This window comes from Galeopterus variegatus, unplaced genomic scaffold (assembly GCF_000696425.1).
Source record: "Galeopterus variegatus unplaced genomic scaffold, G_variegatus-3.0.2 Scaffold1204, whole genome shotgun sequence".
Lineage (NCBI taxonomy): Eukaryota > Metazoa > Chordata > Mammalia > Dermoptera > Cynocephalidae > Galeopterus > Galeopterus variegatus.
This window is the reverse complement of record NW_007727315.1, coordinates 22,213-39,179: the sequence shown is the minus strand read 5'-3', so window position 1 is coordinate 39,179 and position 16,967 is coordinate 22,213. Positions and strand designations below refer to the sequence as shown.

Below are 16,967 nucleotides of genomic sequence, written 5' to 3'. Positions count from 1 at the left end.
GCAGCTAGGAGGGACAGGTGGGTTCTTGATCCTCGCAACCACCAGGAGGATGGGGTCAGTCATCGCTCTGTGTGACAGGTGAGCATATAGATTCCTCATATGTCACTTCTGACACGGGCTGTGAGGATGCTCTTTGGAGGCCTGTGAGGCTGTGGAACAGCTCTGCAAAGGTGCATTTGGGTGTTTTTCTGGGGAGAGGATTCGTGGTTTTCTTTGGATCTTGAATGGGGTCTTCGACCCCGCAAGTGGTTCAGAATGCATTTAGAGATCAAGCCAGTGTGCGGTGGGCCTGGGGCTCCAGTGGGGAGGGCAGCCAGGTGGGAGGACAGGCTTCCTTTTGGCAGCAGCTCCTTAACCAGCCTCCAGCTATCTGTTTGCGGCCCCCTACTACTATGGCTTCTACAACAACCGGCTGCAAGCGTACTGCAAGCAGAACCTGGAGATGAATGTGACGGTGCAGAATGTGCTGCAGGTAGTTGCCCTGGCACCTGCAGCCACTCCCCCAAAGGGTGGGTATGGTGGGGCCACGTCTCAGCATCCCTACTTTTGCAGATCCTGGAGGCAGCCGACAAGACACAGGCGCTGGACATGAAACGGCACTGTCTGCACATCATCGTGCACCAGTTCACCAAGGTCAGGGCCACTGGCTCAGCACTCACTGTCCCAGCCTTCTCCTTCAGGAGCCACCCAAGGCAGTGTTGGGCTGGGCGGGGATGGGGTACCTGGGGTTTGGTCATGTTCTGTAATAGCAGGCCCTGGGTATGGGTCAAGCAGAGCAGCCCCCCACTAGCCACTGTTCATCCCATTCTTGGAGCCAGCCTGAGCCCTGAGCACTTGGACCCCCAGAGGACTCTGCCACCCACCATGGCCATCACATGAATTGGTTCCATCTCGTTCTGGCCTTTTGGCCACCTCTACAGGTCTCCAAGCTGCCCACGCTGCGGTCCTTGAGCCAGCAGTTACTGCTTGACATCATTGACTCCCTTGCCTCCCACATCTCCGACAAGCAGTGCGCAGAGCTGGGTGCTGCCGACATATGAGGGCCCCACAGACAGCCTACCTGCCTGCCTGCCCACTGCAGACTGTACTGGCCATGCCTGTGCCTGTGGTAGAGTGGCTGCACCTCCTGAGCCAAGGATTAGGGCGCCGAGGGCCTCTGAAAGGAGTTGAGGGGGCATAGAGGGTGCCATTTCACTGAGGACGCCAGTCCCACAGGAAGCAAATGGTGCAGCAGATCCCCTCCCTGGCCGGCAGCCTCTCCTGGTGTGGAGGTATGGGTGGCAGGCCAGGGCTCAAAGATGGAGACCCTGCAGGAGGAGGCAGGGGGACTGGCCACCCTCTAGCAGTGTGGAGAGACTTGGAAGCATGGCCAGGGCATGGGCTTTGGGAGGCTCAGCCTTGCCCCTGTGGCCTGGGTGTGTTGTGGATCCAGGCACTGGGTCATGTTGCTGGAGGCCCTTCCATCCTAGGGGGGGAAGCTTGGCAGAATTGTTGCAGCACCAGGGAGTCCACTGGGCTGCACACTGTTCCCACCCCATCCTTCACCCACCCAGAGCTGCTGAGTGCGGACCAGTGATGGGCAGGTCTGGTCTGACCTGGAGATGAATTTTGGCGTGAAAGGCCCCGAGGTCAGCTTCCAGCCCACGGGTCAGCCATGCTGGGCTGGGCCTGGCTTTCAGAGGGGCCACAGGATTCCAGCCCACCTGTGTGCACATCAGGGTTCAGGGCTGGGCCAGGAAGAAGTCAGTGGAGGTGTCCCCAGGTCCCTTCCCTGTGTCTCTCACTAAGTATTTATTCTGTCATAGATATGCCTCCATTAAAGCCACAGCAGTGCTACCCACTACACAGGACTCACTGGCCCAGTCTCCACCGCCAGCCTCTGGTTCTCGGCCCTCTCACAGCAGACCCATAGACATGGATTCAGCCAATCTTTTCTATTTCTCCATCCAAGTTGTCAATAACTCCCTGCCTCCCCCCATCTGGGGCCACCCAGTCACGTGGGAGAGAAGGGCTTTGGGAGGCGTCCAGGCTGGGCCCTCCCCTCCCAAGAGGAACCCTGGTGGCCTGGGGTGAATGTTTCTGAACTCCCTGCCTCCCCCCATCTGGGGCCACCCAGTCACGTGGGAGAGAAGGGCTTTGGGAGGTGTCCAGGCTGGGCCCTCCCCTCCCAAGAGGAACCCTGGTGGCCTGGGGTCAATGTTTCTAGCCCATCCTCTCTGCCTTGCTCCTGCATTGCACTGTTGGCTCCTGTGGAAGAGGTGCCATTTGGGCTGGGAGCTGAGGACAAGCTGGCACATCCTCTCATCACTCTAGAGAAGGCCCTATGTGAGTCCATCCTGAGGCAGGAGGCATGGTTCTATCTTTTTGGAACCAAAAATCCAAGAACCCTTTTTGTTTTGGCTGCCAGGAAGCCAGAGCTCACCGTGGGGGAAATGAGCTGCTCTCCTCCCAGCATTAAGAGTTAATTTCCTTCCTGTGGTCATTCTCCATGCACACGGCCCTGGGTGGGTGAGTGCAGGTGAAAGTGGGGGGGGGGGGCCCAGGTGGCAGGTTGGGTACCTTCAGCCAAGGGCAGCAGTTCTATAAAGCCAGCTAGCAAGCTAGGATGTGGCCTGGGGCAGAATGAGCTGGGATGCCAGGGAGGTGCAGCAGGAGCTGAGGGGCAGTGCCAGTGAGGAAGCAGCAGGCCCCAGGCTGTTGCTGGGGAGTATGCATCAGCACCTAGGAGAAGTGGCAGCCTGGGCTGGGCAGCCAGGCAGGCTGGGTATAAGCGACCCATCCAGGGTTGTCACAAGATGTGGCTCTTGCCACACCCACAGGGCAGTCTTGTTCGAACTCCTATCCCAGAGGGGCCAGCCTGGAAACCTCCATGACCTACAAGCCCTGCTCTGTGCTGGCCCATGAATGATCTAGACATGATGTGATTAAGTGAAGTTCAAAGCATCAGATAGCAGCTTCCAGGACTACAAAGAATTCTTTCATGCTCCTTGGCTGTTGCGACTGAGGAGAGCAGGGAGAAGTCACGCCTGTAGTTAGGATCACCCCATGTACCGAGCTGTGTCAGAGAAAGATGAGGACCCACATGCCTGCCTCAGAGCTCCACTCTCCTCTCCCTAGACTATAAATGTTGGGGCCTTGCTACCTGCTGAGAATAGCAGCCTCAGGAGGTCAGTGATTGTCATCATTTTCAACTGTTTGAGATGGAAACAAGGCCTGCAGGGAAGGGGGTGGGAGAGCACCTACTGACCTGTGGGCAGAAGCCTGCTGTGCCTATGCATGATAACTGAGCCTCGACTGGGTTTTATGAGTGTTCTCCAAGGGGCTGTCCCAAGGAAAGGGTGCCTGGTGCTGCCCCTGACCTCTACTCACACCATCCTGTCCCTTCAGAGAGCCCTGTGGAGCAACGGGGGGCTGCCACCTGTCTACCTGTGCAGCACTGAGGGGTGGGTAAGAGCTGGGCTCTCTGCTCCCCACAGCTAAGAGCTTGGACCCCAGAGTTTGCAGTCACTGTACGGGGGACAGGCCTCCAGCTGAGTCACACAGCAAGGCATCCCAGAATCCACTTTATTATGGCATCTGGTGGGTCTGGTGGATGCAGTTCAGATCAGGTCCCTCCCCCGGTAGCTCCTGAGGGAGGAGGAGACCACAGTCTTGCCAGGCAGCTCCTCAGTCAGCCCTGCACCCTGCGGCCCCTCAGGCCATGCTACTGCTCAGCTGCATGGCAAAGTCCTGTACATGCTCCTTCAGAGTCTGTCGGGCATCTGCCTGTGCCCGCTTCTCCCGTGCCCGCTCTTGCTGCAGCTTGGTCAGCCGCAGCCGCAGCCGCTGCTCCCGCCGCTTGCAGGCCTGCAGCTGGCGCTGGGCCTTGTCCAGGGCATCAAGGGCTGCCTCAGCTCGCCGCTTCCAGAGCAGGGCACTGCCCACCTGGTAGCTGTGCTCATTCTGGATGTAAGCTCCAGCAGGTGGTGGCAGGCGCAGCATGTAGGCTGAGGGGGAAACAGGCCGTGGCTCAAGAGGGGAGGACTGCCGCTCTGGAGAGGGCTGGGCACTGCAGCCAGCCTCATCTGCCTGAGCACCCAGGGGGCCCAGAAGGTCTGAGAATGGGCTGCTAAGGCCAGGCTCCAGCCTCCCTGCTGGGGAGGCAGGCAAAGTGGAAGGTGCTGAGGCCTCTTCCACAGGAAAGCAGGTGACATCAGCAGGCGGAGGTGGAGAAAATGGAGTCGTGGGCCCTCGGCCCTCAGAGCAGCTGGGGGAAGAGACAGAATGACAGGCCAGGAAAGGGCTTGCGAGATTCCACTTCACCAGCCCACCTGGCCCCTAACACCTGAACCCGCTCCACAGGTTCTGTGCAGCAAGAAGCCTGTCCAGGAAGACTGCTGACAGACATCTTAAGGCCCAGTCCCACAGCCTTGGGGTGGAGTGGGGCATCCTCCCACCTGCAGCACATACCGCTTCCTGCATCGCCGGAGCCGGCTGACGTCCGGGGGCCCAGGTGGATAACTGTGCCCCTTGGTCTTGGTTGTCTGGCGCAACTTGGAGAAAGATTCAAATATGGTAGGGACTGCCCCCTCCTTCAGTCTGTGATATCCACTGTGGGGAAAAGCAGCCCAGATGAGCTGGAGAACAAGTGCCACCACCCAGGCTGATCAACCCTGGGTAAGAAGCCAGCGCATGCTCGAGCACCTGAGTGAGTTCCCCAGTACGAGCGCTGTGGGAGGCTGGAAGGTATACTGGAACAGTTGAGTTTAGAGAATGCTTGGTTAGACAGAGTTACACCAATCTCTTTCCGGCAGGACTCTTCAAAGTTAAGGTGCATGGAAAGGCTCCAGCAGCAGAGTTCGGTTGACCAGTCAAAAATTTTTTGATTTGTGGACTTGCTGAGAGAACCGGGGTTCTGAAGAACACCCTCTGTAAAGGCTAATGTTTTTGTCTTGTGTCACTGGCACAGTGATCATGGGGGTAGGTTTTACTGAGAACGACAGGCCAGGCAAGGGCAGACTGGGAAGAGGAAAGACCCCCCTTGGAAACAGGTCTGCCTGTCTGCCTGGCAGGCTGTCCTCGTGCCAGGTGCTCAAGAGACCTCCCCACCAGAACTACTGCTGCCCCACCCAGACCCTATGCTGGCTGGCAATGAGGCCCACCTGATTCCCACCAGCTCAAAGCAGTTCTCCTCGAAGTGTTTGGAGCAGAAGTAGATGTACTCGGACGCCGGGTCCCACAGGCCCTGGCCGCTGGGGTCCAGCCGCTGGCAGTTGGCCAGCCACAAGCCTCGCCTCGGGTTGTCCTTCTTGGGAAGTCTGTGGAGGTACAAACCCGTGAGCACCCGGCAGCCCACAGCCCTGGGCTCATACCCAAGCTCCCTAGATAGGAAACGCAGTCCCTGCACACGCCGCCCAGGACCTCCCTGCGACCCTGCGGGGTAAGCACCACCCGCCGGGGGACAGACGAGAAAACTAAAGCCGCGAAAAAGCAACTCGCTCAGCGTCAATTAGCAGGTGAGAGTCAGGGCAGCGGCTCCAAGCCTGGTAGACCTCCCGTCCTGCCTTCCCCGACTACATCCGGTCCCAGGGGGACGGCCCCTTCACTCTCCCACCCACAAATTCAAGCCTCGCCTGGACCCGAGAAAGGCACGGGGCGCATGCGCAGTAGCGTCCCAACGAGGCGGGCAACACCAGCGCATGCTCGCTGACCTGTGGAAAGAGATGCCGCGGTTGCGCGTCTCGCGCGTGTCCCGAGTGCAACAGCCGGCGGCTGAGCAGTGACGCGGCATCTGGCGGGAGGCAGGAGCTAGGTCTCAGGCGGCTGTCCGGGACTGGAGGGGCCTCGCGGCCCCAGCCGCCGCTCCGCTCTAGGGGCCCTGGCCTGCAGGTTACCCCCGGCTCGATCGCGCCCCAACCCCGTCCCCGCCCGTCCTCTTGACTCCTGTCAGCGGCACTCACGGTCTCGCCATTGCTGCGCCACCGAAGTCTCGCGGAGGGTGGCGCGCGGCGGAAGTTGGTACCATAGAGTCTCAAGAGCTGGGCCCGAGGGGCGGGGCGAGGCCCTGGCGGGCGGGGACCGGAAGCGGCCGGAGCGTGCTCCCCGGTTCCTGCCTAACGGCTCTATCAGTCACGCGAATCTCCACTTTGTCCGTCCGAGGCTGATTCTTTTCCGTGGACGCAGCAGCGCGGAGAGGTGGCCCCAGTGTGCGAACCTGCGCTGTGTGGCGCCGGGAACCGGCAGGGCCCCAGGAGCTTCGCAAGCCGCTGGGGCGAAACTCCACCGAGAAAATGAGGCCGGGCCGCTTGCACGGAAGTCCCCAACAAAAATCAGTGCTCCAAACTTACTCCCGGGAGCCAGGGACGAGACGTGGGGGAGGGCGGGCGGCGACTCTTGGACACTGTGGGTATAGGCAGGAGGTCCTGTGGTTGCCACCTCCGGCAGGAACGCGACAGAGGAAAACCTAAGGACGTCCACGGAAACGGAGTGTCTGGAACTGAGTTTGTGCAGCCCTTGGACACAACGGGGATGAGGGTGCCTCCCTGACCCTTGCTACAAGACTGAGGATGACAGCAGCCACTCCACGCCGTTGTAAAACAAAAACCAGACTCTGCTAGTCGCCAGAGAACATCAGTGTGATGTGAAGGACTTAATGTTTGCATTTAAAGTAATCAAAGCATTTTCCCCTAATTCCCTCAGCCAGGTGTTTTGAAGCCTTCTTTCTGGGAATAATATAGTAACTAAACAAACATACAGATATGCTTAATAATTTCTTAGAAGAAACAAACGGACGTTTTTCCCCCAGAAAATCCACGTGGAAAACTCAGGTATCTGGACGGGAAATTTTGCCAAAATACAGCACGCAGGACAGAGGATCCCTCAATACAGAAATTTTAATAGGTAAATATATTTTGTAACGTTACAGTGGAGTGAATACAAAGGGTGGCTGCCAGCCGCCCCCTCCCGCTCAGTACTCTTCCCCTTCTTCAGCCTCTGCTTCCACGGAATCCACGCCCACCTCTTCATAATCCTTCTCCAGAGCCGCCAGGTCCTCCCGAGCCTCCGAGAACTCCCCTTCCTCCATGCCTTCTCCCACATACCAGTGCACAAAGGCCCGCTTTGCATACATGAGGTCAAACTTGTGGTCCAGGCGGGCCCAGGCCTCGGCGATGGCAGTGGTGTTGCTCAGCATGCACACGGCCCGCTGCACCTTGGCCAGGTCTCCCCCCGGGACCACGGTGGGGGGCTGGTAGTTAATGCCCACCTGCGGGAGACAGGGAACAGAGTGAAGTTTATATTGATCTCAGAAGTGATAGGTTGTTAAAAATTGGAGTTGTGAACCCAGTTTAAACAATGCCCTATAAAAATTGATACTATGTTTTGTGGCATTATCTATCAATATTTAATATCCTTTCTTTCACCTTATAATTTTACTTTTGGATTTATCCCCACAAGAGCACAAAGTTCCATGTATATTTTTATATATTTAGTTTGAATCAGTTTGTAGTGGCAAAACTGGAAACAAATATCCATCATAGGGAACCAGTTTGATTACTATACACTCACACAGTAAAACATAAAAAAGAATGAGAACCCTGTCCTAGTATATAAATATGTCCAAGAAATTGTATACTTGAAAAAGAAAAGGAAGTTGAATTTTTTTTTTTTAGTGGCTGGTACAGGATTCCAAACCCTTGACCTTGGTGTTACAAAGTGAGTTGAATTTTATGTGAGTAAATTCTACATATAAAAAAAAACCTATCTAGAAACAGGTTAGAGCCTTGGACCTTTACGGGAACATCATGTGGGAGGAGGTAATGTGCTGAGGGGATGTGCTGAGGCCACGCCCCTTCCCTGCCCTGGTGAGTAGATAGCAGTCAGCAGCAGCTAGGCACACAGCCAGGCTCCAGAGTTGGAAGGGACAGGAAGAAGGGCACAGGGAGTTCTCACCCTGATCAGGGGTGCCCTCCTACAACTCTTAAGGTCAGGCCAACTGGGAGTGCTGCCAGCTTCCTGTTCTCTGTGGCCACCTGTGTACAGTGAGTTGGGTCTATCACCTACAGGAAAGGATCTTGCATCCTTCACCCATGTCTGCCAACCTTTTTCTGTCAATCACCCATATGACAAGACCCATAATATACCCTGAATGTGTACAGAACATCTCTTGAAGGACAAAAAAAGTTCTACAAAAGAGGAAGAGAACTTCAGCTTTTCAGCCTTCTGCATTGTTTTAATATTTTGCCACATAAGTATTTTTATAATAAAAATACCAAATATCTTTAAATATGGAAAAGACTCCTTGAAAATAGGTAAGTAAATGGTTGTTAAAGAACGTATGGTAAATCACACTGAGACTGACAAAAAGGAACTTACAACAAAGAGAATTCAGCAGGGTCCATCTGTGGCTGGCCTGTCTTCTGTCAGGACAGGAAAAGCTATGACTTCCTACACTCCCCACAGACCAGCCTTCCCACTGGCACACAAGATCAAGGAATTAAGCTAGGAGAGGAAACTGAAGCAAGGCCCAGCGTCTTCCACAGTGCCTGTCAGGTGAGGCTGCTTTGGATGTCCTCACCTTCCAAATGTTGCATTGACTGACAGAAAATCCCCCCACTCAAGTTGAGAGGCTTGGTAATTAGACACAGAATGGAAGGTTTCATCTCCCACCTGTAACCTCTGAGGTCTGCAGTCTTCTTATGTACGACTTAATATTTCTAGGTTGGTGAAACCTGTTGTAAATTTTACTCTTTTCTATGAATCACTTTAAATCAACTTAAAAATACGGATGATCTTCCAGACAAATTGGCTATGTTAGAAAAAACAAAACAAAACTAATGATCTGCATCAAGGTGAGATGAAATATAGAGATGATCTCTGTTGAGGGCTGACAGAGGGCCAGACAGTTCACAAACGTGTGTAGTCAGAGGCAAGCTATGGCCATTCCATGTGGGAACAATAAGACACACATTCCTGTAACTCTCATGTCATTTTCAATCTGGAATGACCCTGGACTTTGCGACTCCCCCAACACCTTAGGGAACTCAGCAGGACTGACAAATATGGGTTCCACAGATTTATCTGATGTGGAAAGTCATTGTGCACAAGGACTGTTAAACCAGAGGGTACAAGGTTGATAACAAAGGTATGCTGAGGCGTTTAGCCTGGTAATCATAGTGGTCTTAGAGCCTGAAATTCTATTACTTGGCTTCCAAATACATGATGCTTTTCTCTTGGTAGTTTTCTGTGACATTACACATGGTTACAGAAGCCACCTAATTATCAGTTTGATTTTGTGTGTGAGGCAGAGGTTTCAGCCTGGTTTGGAGAAAGAGCAGAGACCCACCCTTTGCCCCCAGAGTAAACACAGCATAATGCATTTGAAAGTCTAGTAAAAGAAACATAAAAGTTGCCTAAAATTCAGTGACATGTGACCAAAGTCATGTGACATCTAAAACCACCATTTGTAGCATAAAATGATACCACAGAACCTGAAAAATCTCTAAATCTATCCATTCACAGAGTAATGGGCATGGTTCTAATGACTTTAAAAAGAGAGCAAGTGAAAAGATTAGTCTATCTCTAGCTCAGCCATTATTGCCATTCTGTGTGACTATAGGGCCACCACCAAGGCCCTCACCAGATGTGTTCCCTGGACTTTGGACTTCCCAGCCTCTGAAAATAAAAGGAATAAATTTCATTTAATAAATTTCCCAGTTTCAGGTATTCTGTTATAAAGAACAGAAACAGACTAATACAAGGCATTTAGCAAATTAATTATTAAACTTGTTTTCCTTGCAGATGTGACAGGGGAAGTCTCCGCAAAGGGTGTGGGTCCCGGGGGCATCATTGCTCTGTGGGCCTGCTGCTTGCTGACAGGTATGATGACTCAACATCACTCAGTCCTACCTTAAATCCAGTCGGGCACCAATCCACAAACTGGATGGTACGCTTGGTCTTGATGGTAGCGATGGCTGCGTTGACATCTTTTGGGACCACATCCCCCCTGTACAACATGCAGCAGGCCATGTACTTGCCATGGCGAGGGTCGCACTTGACCATCTGGTTGGCCGGCTCAAAGCAGGCATTGGTGATCTCGGCCACAGACAGCTGCTCATGGTAGGCCTTCTCAGCCGAGATGACCGGGGCGGGAACCAGAACATAAACAAGAAAGCCATTCAACTTCAAGGCAATTGAAATTATATAAAATGACAGTGAGAGCTTATGTCATAACATTTATAAAACATTTTAGTTTCTAAAGGTTTTCTCAGACATAACATCCCATGAGCTTACAATGTTTATTTTATGTCTGAACACCTGCTTATTCAACATGGATATAGATACACTTAAACTATGAATAGGATACAGCCATTACAAATTTATCTTCCAAGCATTGAATCAATAGTGTTTAAAATTAATATAAAATAAGCAGTCAAGAAATTTGCTTCTACCCAAAAATCGGATTTAACTATTCTGTCTTAAGAAGTAGCTTAGAATATAAGGCACAGTCCGAATGTTCCAGGGTCGTGTGGGTGGTCAGGATGGAGTTGTAGGGCTCCACCACGGCCGTGGACACCTGGGGGGCTGGGTAAATGGCAAATTCCAGCTTGGACTTCTTGCCGTAGTCCACCGAGAGCCGCTCCATGAGCAGAGACGCGAACCCAGAGCCGGTGCCACCCCCAAAGCTGTGGAAGATGAGGAAGCCCTGCAGTCCCGTGCACAGATCCGCCTGAAAGAAACCAGACAACGTGAGCGCAAGCCCGCAAAGCCACGCCACCAGCCTCCAACAAGCCAGGGTCTCTTCTGTTTGCCTCTGCAAGTGGATACAGGTTCAAGTCATCCATGATGAACACGCATTACACTTAGAGGCAAAGAAATCAAAACAATGAAGGCCTGTGGGTGTACCGCAAGGCACACTTCACAGCAGGACTGTTGCAGTCATGCTCGTGATTCTGGTCTAAGTTTTGATGTAACGACCTCCCCTTCGCAATCCAAGGCCTACCCTCCCTGCAGGATGACGTCCACATGGAGCTGTCTCGGAGATCTTCTTACCAGTTTGCGGATTCGGTCCAGAACCAGGTCCACGATCTCCTTCCCGATGGTGTAATGGCCTCTGGCATAATTATTGGCTGCATCTTCCTTCCCTGTGATCAGCTGCTCCGGGTGGAAGAGCTGCCTGTAGGTCCCTGTGCGCACTTCATCTGCAATGACACCACGTGTGCTGTGAGTCTTTAAGGCCTACTGTACTCACCAAGATGGACATGTCTGGGACTATTCATTTCTACAGAGCACATGCTGTTCCTCACAGGTCAACAGTGTAAGAAAATGTCTGTGTGTGATACACAAACCACAATTGCAAATGATGGCTCTAGGAAGGTAAACAACTCATGGTACAAATGCCAGCACCACCAGTTTCCAGTGAAGGGAAATGAGCTCTCATACCCTATACGGGTAATTCTATGGATACATATTTCTTCCTACCCAGAGCTACATCAAAGGGTATAATTTTAAAATCCCTCACAAACTGGGTAGGTACCAGGTCAATGACTTCTGCAGGGCAGTCCCATCAGGATACCCTATGTGGCCTGGGTCTCACATGCTTTCAGGTGACATTCTGTTATCTCCTGGGGGGCCACTGACAGGTGCTTTCTTTGCAGCTCTCCTTGGAAACCACCTTGGGCACCAAGTCTGGAGGAACCAAATGAATGTTCTATACTTACCTTTTTATGTCTTAGATGCAGGGCAAGGCTCTCATGCACCAGCATGAGTGTGTACACAGCATCAAGGAGGGAACCCATGCCCGTGCACTCTGCAGGCAGGACCTACAGAAGCCACCTGACTGGTACTGAGGGGCCACCAGTGAATCTCTGCATAGCCCATCTTACTGCTGGCAAAGCAGCATTTCCCTGTAGGTCAGGTTTTTTTGAACTAGGAGCCTGAGTCCCACAATCATAAGCCTTTCAAGTTCTCACTTAACAATGTCATGAGCATAGTCTTGTACGTCTCGTCCTTTCTGCAGAGAGATCCAAAGGAGCCCATGTGGGGATCTACTGAGGCTCTTCCACCATCCCAGGAAAGCCACCATCCAGTGCCCGAGCACCTACCGACCACAGTGGGCTCCAGGTCCACAAACACTGCTCTGGGCACATGCTTGCCAGCCCCAGTCTCGCTGAAGAACGTGTTGAACGAGTCGTCCCCACCGCCTATGGTTTTGTCACTTGGCATTTGGCCATCAGGCTGAATTCCATGTTCAAGGCAGTACAATTCCCAACAGGCATTGCCAATCTGGACACCTGCCTGCCCCACGTGGATAGAGATACACTCGCGCTGGGAAGCAGAACATAAATGTGAAGGCCATTCAACTTCAAGGCAATTTGAAACTACGTGTATATGGCATGCAAAACATTATAACTTAGCACCTGTATAGTGCTTCCAGTGTCTAGGGCTCTCCCAAATATCTCCCACAAAGCTTAAGTGACTCCTTTACACTTGTGAAAACTGACTTGTTCTTTTCTTTTTTTTCCTTTTTGTCTTTTTTTGTGACTGGTAACGGGATCGTAAGCCTCGGTGTTGCGCCCATACCGCGACCGGCAATGGGATCGCAACCCTCGGTGACGCGCCCGCACCGTGCTCAACCAGTGAGCGGACCGGTCTCTATATGGGATCCGAACCCTCAGCGGGAGCACCGCCGCGCCCCCAAGCAGTGCACTGTAGCAGTGCGCCACCGGCCGCCCCCCCCCTTTTTCTTTTTTAAAGATGACAGGTAAGGGGATCTTAACCCTTGACTTGGTGTTGTCAGCACCACGCTCAGCCAGTGAGCTAACTGGACATCCCTATACAGGATCCGAACCCGTGGCCTTGGTGTTAGCAGCACCACACTCTCCTGAGTGAACCATGGGCTGGCCCACAATATTAATTTTATTAAGAATCTACCCTCAAGTGCCTTGAGAAAATGGGAAGTACACATAAAGCACTGTTCACATACTAAAGCACGGCTGCCCTGAGAAAAGGCATTTGCACATTTATTTGAGTTGCAAGCTGAAGTAGTCACTTTTTTCATGGAACACTATTTTTACTTGAAAGAATAACAAAGTATGGCTATTCAGGCTTGGATATCTGTTATTTATGTTAACGTGTTGTTTTCAGTTGTTTTTCTTTCTTTCTTTCTTTTTTGAGATACATAAAAGCTACAGGAATTTATTATCAGCAGATTTTTTTTAAATTTTAGTTTTAAAAATTATTTATTATAAGCATATTATTATTACAAATTGTGATTTTTTTAATGCTCTTTACCCAATCTATCTCTCCCCCAATCCTCCCCCATGCCTACATGACAAGTATTGGCAGCATAACCCATATAGACAAAGACTCTTTGGGCTGCTCAATAATTTTCAGTAGCATTTCAATAATGTTCAAAGGTCCCGAGACCAGAAAACTTGAGAACCGCCCTCCAGTCCTCAGGAACCCAACGCTGCCATTGTCTGTGCTCTGAGACCATCAACCCGTCCCTTTCTACTAAGTCAAGGCCATCACCATCGTCTAAACCCCTCCCTCGAAAAGGCTGACCTGTGGGGAGCCGCCTGCATCCGCCGGGACACTCCCAATCTTCCTCCTACGGGGTCACCACTGCCCTCAGGGCCCGCAGACCCGCAGGACGAGCTGGCGTCCTTCCCCAGCCTCCCCTCCACGCGGAGGCCCGTACCCGGGTTCCTCCGTCTCGGCTTCGTCCGCCCTCCTGCTTGGCCATCTGTGGGGCCTGAGGGCCTGGGGTCTGGCCAATGCTTGCCGGACTCGCAGCGCCCCCGACCCGGCCCCAGGGCCTTACCATGGTGAGTTCCTCAGCTGCAACCCGACAATGCCGCTCCTTGCCTTCAACCGCCGCTACCGCACGCTCAACTACCCATGCCGCTGCGCAGCACGAGCTGCCCCGGATTGGCCCCCCGCTGTCCAGGCGGCTATTGGTTGGAAGTTCCTTGGGGCGGGCCAAGGCTCGGGATCCCACTTCCGATTGGTCATTGCTTGATGCTCGAAGTGGTAACGCTTTCTGATTGGATGTGCGTTTGGCGGGAAGGCTGTGAGGTCGCCAATGCCGGCACGGGGCCAGAGCGTTTCCGGGGCGTCTTCCGACCGTGAGGTTGGAGCAGACACCGCCCATCCTGGTGGGTCGCGCGACATTACAGTACACGGAAGCCGCCCCTGCCTCCGTGTGTGAATAGCTGGACGACTACGTCGTGCCGCCCTCCCCTCCCCAGGCGCCCCACATCTGCTCGCCTCCACGCTCCTTATTCAGGTCTTTGCAAACATGGAAGCCAATGAGAGGCCTTCCTGCCACCTATCCAAAGTCAAGGGACCCCCTCAATCTTCTGCCCATTTCCCGGCTCAGAAAAGCCATTCTTATCCAGCTTCTGGGGAGCTGGGCAGGAACTGATCACTTTTTTTCACGAGGACTGGGTTTCTGGCCACCAGGGAGGGGGAGGGTACACCCCTGCCCTCGGGACCCAGTGCCCATTTTCTCGGACTTTGGAACAATCACCTGATTCTTGCATTCTAAGAATTGTCTTTACTTTTTAAGGATCCAGTGTGTATTCACTTCTGGGAAAAGTGCGGGAGGAGGAGTCCAAGTGTACCCCCAGCTCATCACCAGAACGCAGTACCCTGTTCTGGCCTCTCCCTAGAGGGTGGTCCAGCAGACCCTTAACTGTCCCTTCTCAAAGGAGAGTCGGGAGCTTGCCCAGTGCGATGGGACTCACCAGATCGAGGAGTTGGGACTCTTCTGTAGGCTCTGGGAGCCTGTGAACAGTGGCATCAGGACTGCCCTTAGAACGCTTTGGCGCCAGGACAAGGGGCATGGAGGGAGGTCTGGGGAGAGCCAGGAAAACTAGGGGAAGGCCATTGCCCTCCCTGCCTCTTCTCCCGAGGAGAATGAATCCTTCTGTACTAGCTCCAGCCTGCCGTAATAAAATACCATAGACCGGGTGGTTTAAATAACAGAAATTTATTTCCTTACAGTTCTGGAAGCTAGACGACCTAAGGCCTCTCTTCCTGGCTTGCAGACAGCCACTTTCTCACTCTGCCCTATGTCCACACATTGGGTGGGGGCGGGTAACATGAAAGCTCTCTGGTCTCTTATAAGGACACTAATCCTTTCAGGATCAGGGTCTCACCCTATGATCTCATTTAACCTTAATTATCACCTTATAGGTCCTACCTCCAAATACAGTTACCTTGGAGATTAGGGTTTCAACATATGAACTTGGGGGGACACAATTCAGTCCATAGCACCCTCCTTCCTCAGGGCTCCAACCACACCACACACACAACTGAACTGTAGTATGTATCACGTTGTGTTTTTAAGTAATATTTATTTTTCTGATTATAAAAGTGACATATTCGGAGCAGAAAGTGTAGAAAAATATAAAGAAAATAAAAATCATCCATAAACCAACAACCTAGAAATAAACGTTATTAATATTTCACTGGGGCTCGTTTTGTCTTTTTTTTCCTGTGTATACTTTTTTTTATACAATTGGGATCAAACAGGATGATTTTTGTAACAGCTTTCTTGAGATATAATTCACATACCATACAATTCACCCATTTAAAGTGTACAATTCAAAGGCTTTTAGTATATTCATAGGACTGCACAACAGCACCACAATTAACTTTAAAACATTTTGATCATCCCCCAAAGAAAGCCATATCCTGTAGCTGTCAGCCCCTAATCCCCCTATATCCTTAGCTCTAGAAAACCTATAATCTACTTTCTGTCTCTGTAGATTTACCTATTCTGGACATTACATATAAACTAAATCATACAATATGTGGTCTTGTGACGGGCTTCTTTCACCTAGCATAATATCTTCCAGTTTCATCCATGTAGCATGTATCAGTACTTTTCCTTTTTTAAAGAAACAGCTTTATTGAGATACAATTCATATACCGTACAATTAATTAATTTAAGGTATACAATTCAATTGCTTTTAGTATATTCGCAGAGTTGTACAAGCATCACCATAATCAATTTTGGAATATTTTTATCACTCCAAGTTTCACTCCTTTTTATTGCCAAATAATATTCCATCGTATGAATATGCCACATTGTTATCCATCAGTGGGCATTTCCACTTTTTGAAAATTATCAATAATGTTGCTGCAAACATTTGTTTACAAGTTTTTGTGTAGACATACGTCTTCATTTCTCTCTAGTATATACCTAGGAGTAGGTATATACTAGGTCATACAGTAATTCTATGGTTAACTTATAATTCTGTGGTTAACCTTTTGAGGAACTGTCAGAAAAACCATGTGATATTTTGATCCTGATTTTCTCACTTAATATTAGTCATGTGTATTTTCATGAACTGTTAAATGTTCCTTGAGCATGTGGCTTTTAATGTTTGTGGAGTTCCAAATCTTAACCAATCCCTTGTTATTGGGCAGTTACTTCCAATTTTTGTTATTATAAATAGCATTTCAGTGAACATATTTGGGCATCAATCTTTTAATGCATTTCTGTATTTCTGTAGAACAGATTAATTGAATGAATGGATCAAAAGGCACAGGCAGTTCTAAGGCTCTCAGTGCATAATCATAAACTGGCTTCCGGGCTGAGCCCGTGGTGCACTCGGGAGAGTGCGACGCTGGGAGCACAGCAGCGCTCCGGCCGTGGGTTCGGATCCTATATAGGGATGACTGGTGCGCACACAGCGCTCACTGGCTGAGCGCGGTGCGGCCAGTCTCAAAAAGGAAAAAATAAATAAATAAATTAAATAAACTGGCTTCCAAAATGGTGTGCCAGTTTGCATTCTCACAACTAAAGTTTGGGAACTCCTGCTGCACACCTTCTTATATTTTCATAGTCTCCCAAGGTCACCAGAACATAAGCATCTAGAGGGCAGAGACTTCTTTGGGCATATCTGATCCTGTGCCCAGCCAATGTGCAGCACATAGTAGGGGTTTATGTTACATGAATGAGTTAGAGCAAATGAAGG

General features: G+C 51.2%; 2 protein-coding genes and 1 pseudogene across 4 annotated transcripts in view; 1 reads left to right on the top strand and 2 right to left on the bottom strand.

Annotated features, from left to right (window-relative positions):
• Nucleotides 1–1,843, top strand: part of LZTR1 (leucine-zipper-like transcription regulator 1) — a 29,764-nt gene extending 27,921 nt beyond the window's left edge. For both annotated transcript variants that reach the window (XM_008575527.1, XM_008575524.1), the window contains 3 exons: nucleotides 367–472; nucleotides 553–633; nucleotides 921–1,843. In XM_008575527.1, the coding sequence (XP_008573749.1) occupies nucleotides 367–472; nucleotides 553–633; nucleotides 921–1,040 (307 nt within the window). In that variant the 3' untranslated portion in view covers nucleotides 1,041–1,843. The remainder of the gene's footprint in view (nucleotides 1–366; nucleotides 473–552; nucleotides 634–920) is intronic.
• A 1,704-nt stretch (nucleotides 1,844–3,547) lies between these two features.
• THAP7 (THAP domain containing 7) lies at nucleotides 3,548–5,954 on the bottom strand. Of its 2 annotated transcripts, XM_008575523.1 has the most exons (5): nucleotides 5,940–5,944; nucleotides 5,691–5,770; nucleotides 5,142–5,297; nucleotides 4,450–4,590; nucleotides 3,548–4,246 (listed from the first exon to the last, which is right to left on the bottom strand). In XM_008575523.1, exons 2-5 carry the CDS (start codon nucleotides 5,768–5,770, stop codon nucleotides 3,694–3,696), a joined length of 930 nt encoding a protein of 309 aa, XP_008573745.1. In that variant the 5' UTR covers nucleotides 5,940–5,944; the 3' UTR covers nucleotides 3,548–3,693. The 2 variants fall into 2 exon arrangements, with proteins under 2 accessions (XP_008573745.1, XP_008573743.1); XM_008575521.1 differs by having other exon boundaries at nucleotides 5,691–5,954.
• A 900-nt stretch (nucleotides 5,955–6,854) lies between these two features.
• On the bottom strand, nucleotides 6,855–13,866 carry LOC103592705 (annotated as a pseudogene).
• Between the last annotated feature and the right edge of the window lie 3,101 nt (nucleotides 13,867–16,967).

Bases quoted from the DNA above. Each gene is read 5' to 3' on its own strand.
- THAP7 (XM_008575521.1), bottom strand. From the start codon at position 5,770: ATGCCGCGTCACTGCTCAGCCGCCGGCTGTTGCACTCGGGACACGCGC. The intron at 5,298-5,690 runs GTCAGCGAGCAT...GTACCTCCACAG, and splicing joins CGCGGCATCTCTTTCCACAG to ACTTCCCAAGAAGGACAACC. The intron at 4,591-5,141 runs GTGGGCCTCATT...TTTTCCCCACAG, and splicing joins TTTGAGCTGGTGGGAATCAG to TGGATATCACAGACTGAAGG.